At 41.5% G+C, this 15,121-nt stretch overlaps 1 protein-coding gene and 1 long non-coding RNA gene across 3 annotated transcripts; one reads left to right on the top strand and one right to left on the bottom strand.

Annotated features, from left to right (window-relative positions):
- Window positions 1-1,806: 1,806 nt before the first annotated feature.
- Window positions 1,807-8,404, bottom strand: unc93a (unc-93 homolog A). Of its 2 annotated transcripts, none has more exons than XM_048986479.1 (8): window positions 7,975-8,404; window positions 7,085-7,266; window positions 6,420-6,649; window positions 4,926-5,051; window positions 4,567-4,778; window positions 3,979-4,114; window positions 3,711-3,842; window positions 1,807-3,470 (listed from the first exon to the last, which is right to left on the bottom strand). In XM_048986479.1, exons 1-8 carry the CDS (start codon window positions 8,065-8,067, stop codon window positions 3,169-3,171), a joined length of 1,413 nt encoding a protein of 470 aa, XP_048842436.1. In that variant the 5' UTR covers window positions 8,068-8,404; the 3' UTR covers window positions 1,807-3,168. The 2 variants fall into 2 exon arrangements, with proteins under 2 accessions (XP_048842436.1, XP_048842437.1); XM_048986480.1 differs by having other exon boundaries at window positions 7,085-7,261; window positions 7,975-8,101.
- A 2,248-nt stretch (window positions 8,405-10,652) lies between these two features.
- On the top strand, window positions 10,653-12,683 carry LOC125714836 (uncharacterized). The gene is made up of 3 exons (XR_007383866.1): window positions 10,653-10,714; window positions 11,412-11,669; window positions 12,549-12,683. It is a non-coding gene; the product is annotated as an uncharacterized LOC125714836 (long non-coding RNA).
- The last annotated feature ends 2,438 nt before the right edge of the window (window positions 12,684-15,121 follow it).

The raw sequence follows: 15,121 nt of genomic DNA, 5'->3' as shown, positions 1-15,121 counted from the left end.
CGTCATTCTCAAGGTAATACCAGAAGTCGTACAACCCAGAGTTCAATGACATTGTATTTATGTTATGTAAGTATTTGATAGTGGACGTTTTACTTTGGGTGCCTTATACGATTTAGCCAGACCAACACATTTTGTACATGCCAGCTAATCTCATGAAATTCACTGATTGCTGATCCTTTGTATGATGCAGGCTGTGAACTGTGAACTCCAACTGCACACAGGAGAAGCAAAAACAGGAGCAAAACTGAAGCCGGTGTATGTGAGAAAATAACATGTTCTCAGACTGGCCCCTCCAGGAACCAGAATTTCAAGTGTAAGTATGAATGGAGTGATTTCCGCCACTGGAGATTTAGGAACGAAGAGGTCCAGAGAAAGAGAGAGAGGTGGGTAGGTAAACATCTCATTCTAAATCCATAGGCATCAATATGCAGTTCTACCTTTGCAGCCATAACAGCTGCCAGTCTTCTGGGAGGTGCACTCCAGAAGAGCATGTTTGAGGTCAGGTACTTATGCTGGATGTGAAGGCCTGGCTCACAGTCTTCATCCTAGTTCATTCCTAAGGTGTTTGATGGGGTTGTGGTCAGGGCTCTGTGTGGCCCAATCATGTATCTTCCATACCAAGGTCACATGACCATCGACATTGCTTTGTGCACTGGGGCACAGTCATGCTGGAACAGAAAAGGGTCTTCCCCAAAAGTTCCCACAAAGTTGGAAGCATAGAATTCTCTTGGTATGTTGAAGCATTAAGAGTTCCCTTCAGTGGAACTAAGAGGCCTTAGCACAATGCAGGAAGGCAGGAAACATTCCTCTGGCATCCGCCAAACCCAGACTTGTCCATCATACTGCCTGACGGAGAAGCATGATTTGTCACTCCACAGAATTTGGTTCCACTGCTCCAGAGTCCTGTGGCAGTGTGCTTTACACTGCTCCAGAGTCCAGTGGCAGTGTGCTTTACACTGCTCCATCCAACACTTAGCATTGCATTTGGTGATGTGAGGCTTGCATGCCGCTGAAGACCATTCCAGTTTTTGAACTGGGATTAATGCCAGGGATAAGTTTGGAACTCTGCAGTTATTGAGTTATAGTGTCGCCATGAATATTAAACAATGAATTAATGATAAGGGCAATTAATTTTATACAGTAGTGTTTCCCCATCCGGTCTTTGGGGACCCACAGGCGGTCCACATTTTTGCTCCCTGCCACAGTCCACCCCAAGGACTGGATTGGGAAACATAGCTGTAAAGGAGCGAGCAAAAACATGGACCGACTGTGGGTCCCTGAGGACTGGATTCAGAAACACTGTTATACAGTAATAAAGATCTGAAAGAAAGATTTCAGGAGACGATGGTGGGATCCGTGCCATTAACTGAAAAGCTGTACAATGAGCTAGGAGTCCTATGTCTGAAGGCTTTACTGCTTTATGTGGTCATTATAATTATTGGAGAAATTGCCTGGCAGCTGAAAAAATCCAGCTCACTACTAGCATAGCACGGTACACAGCGTATGCCTTCAATGTAGTTACTGAGCTTCATACAGGCACGTAAATGCATCTGAAGACACACATACCATAAATAGTAAGAGCAAAATTAACGAGACAACGGTTTAATTATTACAAAGAAAATGTTAATGCAGGTCAAGGGAGTCCTGCCAAAAGAAAAGTTTTAATTCTATTCATTCCGTGATTCATTTGGTTTGTTTCCGAAATATATTCAGCTGAGTAATATGCATGGCTAAATGTGTGTTTGTGTAACCACAATGCATCATAACAAAATTTGCATGTAAAAACAATAGACTGTGAAACCCATATGGGAGGTAGAAAAGCGTCATTTATTTGAAATTCATTTTGTTTAATAATATAAATGTAAAAACACTTAGCAGCCTTAATTCAAAACAGTAGTATTTAAGTGGTGTATATAAGTTTATATATATATATATATATATATATATATATATATATTACAGTTCTACCCCTGGCATCCCATCCAGGGTGTCTGTCCCCTGAATTACCCTGAGGTTGACGAAACATGCTCCAATCTCCTTCTGTACTGGACCAATCCTTGTATTATGTGCGGATATAATGTGCTAATATATAAACAAACAAAAAAAAAACCCTTTTGTGCCTGCGTAAGACTATGGAATTTTATTTGAGCTCTTTACAAGATTTGATGGTGCCTTTCCCATAACACTTGTGTTTTATGTTTTAACACATCACACTTTCCATCTTGTCTAAGAGCTTATCTAGTACAGGCTTGTATATTAACTTTGACATTAAGGAAGCATATCGGCGTTATGCATCCATCCATCTTCTAACTATTTCTTGGTGAGGGATGGACACACGCATTGGGACGGGATGCCAGTCCGTCACAGAGCACACGCGCACACATTCATTCGTTCATTTCGCATTCATGTTACATGAAATACTTTAACTCACTTGAATGCCATTATAAATGCCTTCTAAAATTAAGTTAATCTAACGTCAGATTCTGATTTAAAGCAGTAAGCCCAAGTTCAAAAGGCCCAAGTTTGCAGAGAACATACGAAAAACCACCCGACAGTATTTCATTGTATAACACAATTCCCGTTTCACTTAATGTGTAAATCCAGGCTCTGACTGTAAACAAAATACCATGCAATCATCGATTTCGATTAGCTGTACATTCAATGGATATCTAAGTTTAAGCATAGTCCTACTTCTTAAAGCACAACTAAATGTCTAAAGTTTCTTAGCCTTTGCGCATTATTTTATACAAAAATTTAATTGCATTGTGGAAATACTATATTGCTTTACCGCTGTGTGTTCCTACGTTAGTTTCAAAGAGAGATCTTACGATTACAGCCGTCACCAACCACTTGACATACTACCCATAGTATATAGATGTCCAGTGATGCATAATGAACTGTGCAGAATAGTTAGATTTTTAGCCTTTCATATTTAAGTGCCATTAATGTATGTCTAACCTTAATTACTTCGTGCGCTTTCCATTTTTGCTGCCATGGTGAAGGAAGACGAGAAAAATGTTAAAATACCTTTCTGCAAGGAAAACACGTGGTTCGAGTTAAAGTTTAAATTTTAAACGTTTCAACTAAATAAAAGAAATTGTTATAAACAAGCCTTTGAGACACTGGAGAGGGCTCAGAAATTGTTCGGACGGTGGACATGAAATTCATTTACAGCGGAGTTTGCGCAAGTATGGCCGTCTGTGGAACGTCAGAATGCGGCCCTTTTTCTGTCAATTTAACTGCGTCTCCGCTGTACTCTACGCTTAAAGTAGGATTCCTGTGTTCCATGTATTCCACCCAACCATAGAGTAGCATGGAAAGTATCAGAACCGCTATCAATATGTACAGCTTAATGTCAAGGCAGATGAAGTTACTGTACGCGAAGGCAATGACGAAGCCGACGGACTCCCACATGCGATAGTTGGCAAACGCTGCCTCCTTGTGGTCAGGAAAGAGAACGCCATAGAGAGCTGAAACGGAAATAAAAACGTCTTACTTGCATGTCATGAAATATCTAATTTCACCCACTCAGGAGGTGCCCTTATCTGGCGGCACATACATCACCGAAATAGCGAAAAACGTTATATATTTAGTCATTGAAAAACGAACAAGCACAAAAAAAACAGAATTACAAAGAACTCACATCTGCATTGTAACTAATATCCAAGCGTGCTGGACAACATAAAGTGAAAAAGAAATTCGGAACTTGCCGTTGGTTTGCGTCTGCCAAATGGCGTCAGCCAACCCCCAGAGGGCGGGAAGTACAAAAAAGACAGGTAACTCGTTGGGATGAGGCTTCCAGAGCAGAAAGGTCAAGGCACCGGCTAAATTTATTACTGCGGCTGTAATCGGAGAGAAAGAAGAGACTATTGCCAACTAGACATGGTAGCTTATATTGGTCAAAGTGCAAGTTTCATCACGGGATCGCTGGTCACATGACCCTCGCTTTAAGTTTTTCCTCCTTTGAATGTTCCTTACCGAAGGTGAACAGGGCGAATCTTCCAGTGTACTGGGACAACTTGCCAACAGTGAAGGAGGATACAGAATTGGTGGCGGCAAAGCAAATCATCACATAGCCAACGAAATGTATTCCCAGGGCACAGGTGACGTAGTACTGCAGAGGGAGCAAAAAAACGTCACACAGGCCGCCACTGTTAGAAAAAGGCATCAGAGTCAAAATGCATTTAAGCGGGGGACACATGTCCTGTGGGCCACCTTCTGTAAACTGTCAGGTAAATACCAGAATGCTAACGAAAGGCAGCACGTGGTTGTCTGGGACAGATAAACTACATGAGAACAATTTGGCTCTGAAAGCCAGTGGAACAATGCACTGCAATGCACTGTCGTTCACTTCCCACTGGGTAATTTATTGCTTCTGTGACAAACCAGGTCTCGACTGACAACACTGCTAGGTATAAAGGCCTCGTTTCCCCAGGGCCAGATTAAGCCTTATAGAACACGGGGCCTGTACCTGTTTTTCTCAATGACCAGCCTATCGAAACTACGCAGTAGCAGAATAACAGAAAGTAACGTCCGAGAACATTTCGCGATGCGTGCTCTCCTCACCCTGGTGTATTCTCCGGCCAGGAAGCTCTGCTCAAACCCACTGTACATGGTCAGCGGGATAAGGAGCAGCTGTCTCCTGTCTCGGAGGTGTTTGAACGTCGCGAAGAAGGTGCTGCAGAAGGGCTCCCGCTTGTCCCTGAACGCCTGAGCTTTGGCCCTGTCGATGTTGTCCAGAAATACCGCCACTAAGATTATGGCAAAAATTCCAACCCCTGGAGAGGACGACACAGACGGCACCTAACATCACAGCTCTATGCATGAGACCTTTAGCATGCACGTACAAATATTTTTAACATTTTTAGAAGCGAACCAGTACACATTAAAGTCAAATGATTGCGATGAGACATGCTGATGTTTACCTATATAACAGCCCAGTAGGATGTTGACCAGGGATTTCTCTGGGGTTGTTACGTTGCCTGAAGTGGTGGAATTGTCCAGACAGGCGCCAGTGCCACAGGATTGCAGCCGGTCATCTGGGATGTCAGCTTGGACCAGCAGAGTTAAGAAGACACCTTTTGGTTACTTAAAGGTAAAGCTATATGTTCATCAACATAAGAAGTTCAGAAGATGCACTTATAAATAATACTATTCCAGGAGGGTCTTGGCTGTTGTACTGCTGATAAAGGCACAGAGTGTACCGTTCTGTCAATTTAGTTTGACCCATAAATCACGTGTTTGTTTGTTTGTTTGTGTACCAAATGATGTTTTCTAGGAACTGGAATCCTGCATTCTCATTAATGTGTGATGTACTTATACAATGTCAGGTAAAGTGATTCACGATGGTGGCTAATAACGAATTACATTTACTCGCATTACTTTAATTAAGTAGTTTAAGTACTTTTAAAGCCTCAGCACGTCTGTGGGTCCTTGAGCAAGACCCTTAACCCCCAGCTCCCTGGGCGCCGCTGCGGGTGGCAGCCCTTCGCGGTCAACTTACTCCAGAAAGAGTAAGTTGAGGGAGGCGTAAAGATAATTTCCCTACAGGGGATCAATAAAGTATCTATTATTATTATTATAATCTGTATTTTTACTTTTACTTAAGTATGTTTTGTTCGAAGTATTGTACTTTGCTACAATGTAAATCACATCCGTTACTGAGTAAAAAAAAAAATGTAAATTAAAAAACGCAATTAAGTAACTTGAGTAAATTTTAAATGAGCTATTTTTTTACTTTTAAATGAGAAGATTTTAGACCAGTAAATTTACATGTAATTTTACTTTAAGTAGAATTTCATCAAAGTAATAGTACTTTTACTTCAGTACAATATCTTAGGGTTTTTCTTGGTGATTTGAATTATTTCAATAGTTTCATTTCAAATTATGTCTTTAATAAAAAGCATAGTGTGATAGCCCGAAAAACTTTCTACATGGATATGAAAACCCTATCCTACCTCATAAAGAATACAGTTCCTGACAGCTCTCTTACTAAATGTAAATTTGAACAAAAATCCATCCATCTATTTTCTATACCTGCTTGTCCTATTCTGGGGGGGTCCAGGGCCTATCCTGGAGGATACGGGCGCAAGGCAGGGAACAACCCAGGACAGGGCGCCAACCCATCTCAGGGCACACACCAGTCACTCAGGCACGCACCCCTATGGGCAATTTGATAACCTCAAATGGCTTCAGCATGTTATTGGACTGTGGGGGGGAAACTGGAGAACCCAGAGGAAATCTCATGACAACACGGGGAGAACATGCAAACTCTGCACACATGGTTCCATGCCGGAGACTTGAACCCCAGAGCAACAGGCCTAACCACTTTGCCACCCTGCCGTCCTCTGATAAAGATATACATGCATAATCACTACTGAATCACAGTACACAACTCTTAATGTGTTATTTTTCTTTACCGATTGATGCGTCTTGGCCGAAAATTAGTGAGGACATGAGGTTCCCCCAAACGCCTGACGACTGGAATATCAGGAAGAAGATCCCGAAGTAGTGGTTGATGACGTCCGGCCCTTTCTTCCCATCTTTTGCTGCCTGCTGGTTTCCGCTGAGGGTGAGGTAGGTGCACTTGGCAGACCAGAGCGGTGAGCCTCCCAGACCAAGAATGACTGAGGTGGCCATCAGCGCAGGCCTGGCAGGACCAGCACGGTGGAGAGTTATCACCCTAGGATTGACTTTCCTTTTGAGGTCTGCCATATGTCACCTAACATTGGTCAATCCAGTACTTCCGTATTTTCATCTGCATAGTCTGACAAGCTACATGCAAATTGCATGCCAAAGGATTTTTCTGTTTATTTATCTTTGATATTAATTACAAAACATGGTTATAGTACATGCTAAGACAGGACCAAGTTGGAAAGAATCTTCTCTGGGTAAAAGACTGACGTCAAAGCTAACAGTCAACATGAAATACTGGCTCCCCAACTTAAACCAATCCAATTATGTTCCCCATTTTTTGGGGCCCCGGTTAATCAGGGGCCCTTGAAATCATCCCACCCCTTGATGGACCCCCTGAGTTCAATATATACTTATAGACGAAAGTATAGTTCGTAGATTGTAGATATACCAGCCAGGGAAGAAGTTGCCCAATGAATAGGCAACGTAGCAGCCCATGGAACCCACAATGGTCCACTTGCAACCCAAGTTCTTGATGAGGATGGGTGGCAGGAACATGGAGGACAAAATGATGGAAGCGTAGATGACACTCAAGGAGGCCACACCCATTCCGTCTTGTGCATTCAGGCTGCTCTGAAATGTGACACCAGATCGCACCGATTTTGGGTTTGTTTTGAGCATTTCATTTCAGTCACTGTAAAACAATTCATCCATTTCCTTATCCTCTTTAAAGGGTGGCCTGGAGCCTATCCTAGAGTAGTACAGGACATAAGGCTGGGGTACACCCAGAGTAGGAGGCCAGTTCATTGCAGGGCACACACCCACAGTTTAAGAACAATTTGGCGATGTCAGTTTGACTGCATGATTTTGGACTTCAGGAAGAAACTGGAGAACCCAGAGGAAACCCATGTAATGCAGTAAGAACGTGCAAACTCCACACAAACAGCGTGGTGGCGGGATGCAAGTCCCCAACCCTGAAAGTGTGAGGTACCAGTGCGACCTGAATGAACCACCGTATTCTGCTACTGTAAAAGCCTGCTGTTGAAACATTAGTCAGTACAGCTGTTGCAGAACTAGTGCAAGGACTGACCTATGTCAAGCAAAAATACACATAGAAGTTTTTGTGAAAATATTATAATGCTCAGAATACCCTGGGGCCTCCATAAACATTGTGGGGAACATTAATTTTGCTAAACAAGAATGCCATATAATCGCTAATTTGTGAATAGCACTGCTTAAAATAATTTCTCATAAATAAATATAAACTGGTGAAACTTTAAGAATTTAAATTTATGTGTTTGAATAAATATAGAGAATCATTTGAAGTACGGTATGACCTACCTGTAAGCTCTGGAGTCCCCCATATGCTGTGAAAAGGAACAGAAATCCAAACGAAACAACCAGGACATTCTTCAGGTTCCTGTCTATATTCATCTTTCCCTAAAGTTCGTAGACAGCTTTTTTTTCCCCAAATGCTCTTCTGTCTTGCCAGTGTCTTCTCCCAAATAGGCTGAGAAGGAACAAAGGTGATTGCAGGTTGCAGCTTTATGTGATCGTGTGGATGGACTACTGCCGGCTCTTTTTGTTATCAAGCAATTTAATGATTAACTTCATTCTGTTTTGCCATATTCACGTAGGACTTTAAGTTGTCTATGCGTGTTCCTGTAAGTGCAGCGTTACTGGGTTATGCTCATTGTGGGATGGGCACGTTCCAACATATCTCTCTGCTTTGATTATTTTTCATGTCATCAACTTGGAGTGTGTCCAGATTAACTCGTATCTCTTTGCGATTATTGTAAATATGAAGGAAGTGAGCTGGTGTTTAAAGAAAGAATTTTTGAATTCTGACAACCAAATATATTCAACACCCCTTCCTGAGGATTCTGGGGGGCCAGAGCCAGTGTTGAGCCTTACATTGAGCCCCCCCCCCCCCCCCCCCGGGGCTGTTTTGAAACTCCTGAGAGTCATTGGCATGCCTGGTTATATAATATGCATTAAAAGTGAAGGGAGGAATCTGCTTTATAGCTCTTATAGATCAGCACAACATAGTAACAAGCCGGCTGGAGTTCATTGCTGCTATCCTGATATATTACAAAGCTATTTTCCCCACCTTGAAAGATATTATAATGTATCTAGTCCATTCCCTCGCCATTCATCATTTTAAAGCTCATTAGATCTTAACTAAAAGTACAACTGTTAAACGTATGTCACAGTCAAAAAAGTTTCCAAACCTTTCCTGCATTTTTTTCATTTCTTATTCAAAGAGTAAGAATCATTGCCGTACCAGGGAACACTGTCTTGGAGCATTTTCAGCCCCCAGCAATTTTCTCCAGGGTGTGTTCCAGGGTGTCATCCCTCACACGTCAGGAAACATTCCATCTTTGCAACTGCGAAAGTTGGGTGCTGTCTGTTTCTCAACTGCACATATACCATGCAGTTATTTATTTCTTTATCTGTTTACTTATTTGTCTGTCTCTTGTATATCCATATAGTTATTCACATATTCATATGTTTATTCGTTCGTTCGTTCATTCATACATTTCCTAATGTTCTGTTTTTCCCAGTTCTGTTTGTCTTCTCTGTAGTTTTTCCATTTGTTTCCACTCCCTTAACTTGTTTGCACTGTGTAGACTGTTTTTTCACTGTCTGTTTGGCACTGTATGTATGTTTGTCTTTGCTCCACAAGCCTTGCTGCTGTATTCGCAAAAAGTTCCTTCCGAGATCAATAAAGTCTGTCTAATCTGATCTGATCTAATCTAATCTGAACCCCTGTTTAGAACTGAATTTAAGATTTTCTTTAAAAACTTATTGACCTAACAGCACTATAAGGCAAAAAAAACATTTTCCAAAGAATTGTCAACATCTCACATCTTTGATTATATTGCCCTGTGGCAGACTGACATCTCTTCTTCTCTTTTGCCCTATGCTGCCTGGAATAGACTCCATGCCTACCCACGCCCACTGTACCGGATGGGCATCTAGAAGATGGATGGATCTCACTGATAATGGGCTAGAGACATTGTCGTATGCAGTGCACTTCATCAGTTTTGAAACTCTGAAGCTGAAATCACATTTTACAATGTATATTTGTGCATTGAGATTTTGAGATGAAACAGTCAATATGAGATGAAAGTACAGAAAGTTCTGGGTCATCCTGCGTTTATATGTGCACATGCAGGACACCTTTGTTTCTTTTCCCTGGTTCACTTGTACACAAATTAAGTCAGTCAAACAAGAATAGGAGTTAGTATTTGGTTGCATATCTAATGCATTCAAATGACAGTAGGAGTCCTGTGACCTACTATGGCTTCATTTATTTAGATATTTTTACCAAATAATGTTCTCTAGTAGTTAGATTATTACAGAAAGATTCATGTAAAGTGACATAATGTGACATAAGGGTTCAAGACAAGCATAATCCCAACACGAATCTCCATGCATGGGATTGGAGTGGGATTAGAGGTTTTAATTCCTTTTCTGCTGTGAATTTTAGCTAGCTCAGCCTTGTCCCCGCTGTCTTGTGTGTTCATCCAGTACATGATATGTTCTCTCTTGCACCTCTGGTGAATGGGCAATTATGACTTCGTTTCTCAGTCCATTTCATGGAAAGCGAGCTACACCTAAAGCCCCCGTCGGTGAGAGGAGAACGTCAGCAGAAGCACGAAAGCCCGAGCACATAGCGATGCCTTTTTCTCTGCTTATTATCACAACAGCAGATTCAAAGGAATTATTAACTCAGGACAGGAGAGTTAAAAGACGTGGGATGATACATCAGGAAGCCCTGGAACATTTTGAAATCAAACGTCATGAGGTCTAAATTAGGCAGAAATGAATGGAAACCTTGCTACCAATTTTAACGTGAAACAAATTCAAATACTATAAAATTAGAAGCAGTGCAATTTCCCTAAATAGGCTTGTTTGCTTGCTCTAAATATATTTGCTGCAATATTATAATCTGTGCTTCAAGTAGGCCGGTGCTTGCTAATATATAGAAACGGTCTCTTTGTTTTTCTCTTCAGAATACTGGGAACGTTTCTTGTATACTGGTATGTCTCATAATCTACCAGTAAAGAATAACAAGGTAAGTACCAACACAGTTTTTTCCCACTCCAATTACTGCATATAATAGCTATTAAAGGCATATTTTCCCTGTATTTATGTATTTGTTAAGTCTGTTGTCATGGGAATCTAGATGTTCAACATTCTTTGACTGTTAAAAGCATGTCAGGTCAGTGACATCTACGTTAGCCCTGATAAGATTTACGGCTAAATGAATAGTGCGTGGATCATATAATTTTTATGTCCTTCATGAGGTCATATCAGCTGAATTTATTGTTCCAAGTTATAGCAAGAATATTTTCTAGAACTGTACAGACAGATTGTCGACCTGCCCTTTGCTAGAAAGACAGAGTGGTTTCCAGGTTAAGGAAGCAGACACCAAGGAAATGTGCCTGAATAGGTACTTCTTGTAAAGTACATGTGTAAAATCGGCAAGGAGGTTTTGTCAAACAAGCACAATTTGAAGGACTTTCAAATATCACTTTGGGCCCCCCCACTAGGGTTCCCACCTTCAGTCTGAAGAAATACAGGTCCCCCATGGTAGAATTTACAGAATGGAAGTACAATAGAGGTACATGTTCTCAGAGTGTGTGTGTGTGTGTGTGTGTGTGTGTGTGTGTGTGTGTGTGTACATGCTGGGGCCCTGAATGTGACTGGAATTTGAATGCTGCCCTTGTTCTCAGTTTTCTGACTTTTCATGTTCTCTCTGTGTTTTACAGACTTCTTCCTGTTGCCCAAAGACAGCGGGTGTTTCTTAACACCAAGAACGCAAAGATCACACTTGTCGCTTGCCATCCAAGAATAGACCTGGGGAGCAATGCATCGTGGGATTGGTCTCGTTTGGCGAAGACGCAGCCGATGTATCCTTCATATTTGGAAGGGAGCAAGATCAACATCTGGGGATTTTTACCATCCTCAGTACTTCTGATCTTGAGTATTGGAACTGGTCTTTGGCACTGGAAGATGACATCACAGAGGTACATGAGAACACAAGAACGGTCAAGTACGCATATTCTGATTCACCCATGGTGTTCCTAATTTGTCTTTAGCGTGCATATATCCTGTGATGGACTAGCATCCTGTCAATGGCCTACTCCTGCTTTGGCTCATATGCTACCTAAGATAGACTCCAGGCCCCTCGTGACACTGTACTGGATTAGTGGATGGAAGATGGATGGATGGACAATATAGGTTATTCATTATTTAGATTGAATTTTAATAATGAGTAATGCAGCTCATTAGATCTAAATTTAATAATGGTGTCAAAAAATTAAGTTTAGTTTGGATCTCTGATGGTTTGATGCTTACTGATGTTTTGTGTATAATTTTCATCAGTATTCATTATATGAAGACAGTATTTGGAGAATAATAAAAGAATTTTCTGTATTTGGGTTTATACAACACATGGAATAAAACTATGAGCAATTTAATGAAATGACTAAATGAAATAGGAAAATTCTATGTGTGCTAAGAAGAACATCAGTCCATCATCAAAAATATGTCCAGTGTATGAAATTTGCCCCCCCCCCCCCCCCCCCCGAGGTGCCTACCACACACAGCATGGGCACAAGGTTGGGTATCCCCTGGATGGGATGCCAGTGCATCACAGGGCACATATACACACTGCATGCAGTTAAGAGATGATGATAACTGAAGAGAACATTTCCAAAACTCACTCAGTACATGGGACACGTTTTCGAGAAATGTTATGTGGACAAAAGTTTTTTGTTGGATTTCATGAGGACTGAGTGAGTTCTGCCCCCCAATACTGTTCCCTATATTGTGGAAGCTTGATTTTAAGTCGGTGGCACTCGTCTCAAAAACAAGAAATTGACTGAGTGAATTTTGATCTACAGTTGGCCTAACAGCATGTCCTTGTCCGTTTGGAGAAAATCCCACCAAATACCTAACAGAGGCAGGGTTCAACACCAAACCCCAGATGTGTGCTGCCGTCTGATCCACAAATCTGCGCATTCCTGCTTCGCTAAACCTGAAAGGTATCTCTCCTTTCCGCTTGTTTTTTTTTTTTTGGAAACAAAAATTTCCATTTATTTTCTTGAGATATTTGAAAATTTGTTACTCGCGATTAAGTTTTGGCTGTTTTCCAGAGCAATTCAGGTGAAACACCGACGAATCATTCAGATTTCTGAAGAATGTCAAAATCAGCCAGGGTTACGTTTCTCCCGTTAACTGCTCCCGTTAACAACTTACATAGTTGCAACAGTTCAGTTGCATGGGTCCAACTATGCTAGTTGCAAACAACTATGCTTTTGGGAACCGTACCCCAGGTCGGTATTTATTATTTATAAATCCCAAATGTATCTGTAATACCAGTTTATTTAGAATATGAGTTATATTGTGATGGGAATTTGGAGGGTTTTTATTATTAAAATGGATCCGACAATTCACAGATCAATAACCATGAATTGTAATAGAACAACTTTATTCCGTGACGTCAAGTGGATTTTTTTCCTCGTCTGACATGGCCCCAAAATGAGAGATGTCAGTGGATCAGTGTCCCAGAATATTTCCCAAACCAGGTATATAGTCTGTTTACTGATATTTCGACATTCTTTGAGATAAGCAGTTTCTCTTCAGGTTTTTACAGAAACCGTTTACGTCATAGGTGTTGTTATTTTAAATATGACCAGCAGGGGGAAGCATCGTAATTTTATTTAACAATGACTTTAGTTGCGGGCAAAACAGAACGTCGTTACTCCTCAAAAGTTAGTTAACAATATACAGAGCCTAAGTGAAATACATATGAAATGTTTTATTCTGTGGTTTGTTTTGTTTCTAATTTTTTACAGGCTTGAAAATGAACTATATTTCTAGTATTCTAACGGAAATGTGACATGTTTTTGTGTCATATCCTGCCGTTTTCCTTCCTTCAAAGAGTTTTGCCCGTCTGTTTTGTTTAGCTGGAAAGTAAAATAAAAATGGCAGCGTTACAAACTATAAAGCTTATCCAAAGTCGTAGCGCATGGCACGCCTCGGTACTCGCCCCGACAAGGGAACACTTCACCGTCGTCCCGCCTGAGCAGAGCTGCATAAATTTAAATGAATTTGCGAGACGAAGAATGTGCGTCATGTCAATCAAGAGAATACGCCCATTGTTTGGTGAGTGTGCTCGCATTCCAGCGGCGTCCAATCAGCAGCCGACTCTCGCTGGAGGAAGCCATTTCCGAACACCTGATTGGACGAGGCTGCAGAGAGCGGGGCCGGCTTTGTGCTGGCTGCCGTTTGCTTATTGCCGTGTGTAATGGGAACGCTGGCCTGTGTGGTCACACTGGCAGAGGAATTCCTGTCAATTAGGATGTTTCCCCCTTTTCTTCTAACATGAAACTAAATCCAAGTCCTTAATGCTCCTTCTTGTTTGAATTTGTATTAGGCAGTTAATTGTGGCACTTGTGTATTCCGTTTTTACTCATAATAGGATTCTGTATTTCTTTAACAAGAACACTGGAAATGGTTTTACATGCATGAAAATAAGGGCAGAGTCTTTTTTTAGGGGTGACATTCTGTGGGCTTTTGTGGGAAGAGAAGGAGCTATAAATTCCTTTAGTTACTAGAAAAAACAGCCGAAGGTATATTGGAATGCCAGGGGGATTAAGATAACACATCTTTCTTATATGGTGCAATATATCTTCCATACCAGAGGTTGTAACTTAATTCTTTTCTCCGGGAGCTGCCAGAGGGTTAGCACTGTATTATTGCTGCTCTGTGAGTAGGGCAGCCTTCACTAGTAATGTTGGGTCAGCTGCAGAATCCCCCTTCGAGCAGGTAAAGGGCGGGAGGCGGGGGCCCTAGAATGTAGGGGATTTCTGCAGAATTGCCATTTTGGGAAAAAAGTCACCAGGTCTATTTAATGGAACATAAACACAGTGGATTTATATTTAGTAGTCACGTGGAACCTGCCAGTCAAAACAAGCCTATTTCCATGACAGCACATTCAATGCAGGGGGAAATGTATATCAATTTTAGTTTTAAATAATTTTTATAGGACATCCTTGCCAATATAGGTGCCCTGGAGCACATTGCAAGTGCATGTACAGACCCACATAGCTCATTGTACAAGCTGAAACAAACAAACAACAAAAGTTAATTGAATAAATTCATGACAGGATTCCTCGAGGGCCTCGGTTTTGCTTCGCCTGGTCTCCAGCTGTCTGCACTAACCCAGCCCTGCCTATCAGAAGCACCGTTTCAAGAGATGATCACCACCCTACTCAGGAGTCCAAGTGATGACTCAGTTCCTAATTGAAGGGTATTTCAGCAGCGGTGGGCCCTGACGCCATCACCTGCTACATTTTTAAGTCTGTAACAATGATGAATCGAGGTGAGTGCTGTTTACTTCTTTACTCGCTGTGTCTTGTCGGAGGCGTTTCTCGATGATCACGCTGCGCTCGGTAAAAGAGCATCCAGGACT

The sequence above is a fragment of the Brienomyrus brachyistius genome, chromosome 19 (assembly GCF_023856365.1).
Source record: "Brienomyrus brachyistius isolate T26 chromosome 19, BBRACH_0.4, whole genome shotgun sequence".
NCBI classification, from domain to species: Eukaryota; Metazoa; Chordata; class Actinopteri; order Osteoglossiformes; family Mormyridae; genus Brienomyrus; species Brienomyrus brachyistius.
The sequence above is the reverse complement of the archived record's forward strand: the minus strand, read 5'-3'. Positions and strand labels throughout refer to the sequence as shown.

Excerpts from the sequence above, each read along its gene's own strand:
- unc93a (XM_048986479.1), bottom strand. The coding sequence starts at position 8,067 with ATGAATATAGACAGGAACCTGAAGAATGTCCTGGTTGTTTCGTTTGGA. Across the intron at positions 4,115-4,566 it reads TGGCCGGAGAATACACCAGG|TACTACGTCACCTGTGCCCT; the intron begins GTGAGGAGAGCA and ends CTCCCTCTGCAG. Across the intron at positions 3,843-3,978 it reads ATTCGCCCTGTTCACCTTCG|CCGCAGTAATAAATTTAGCC; the intron begins GTAAGGAACATT and ends CTCCGATTACAG.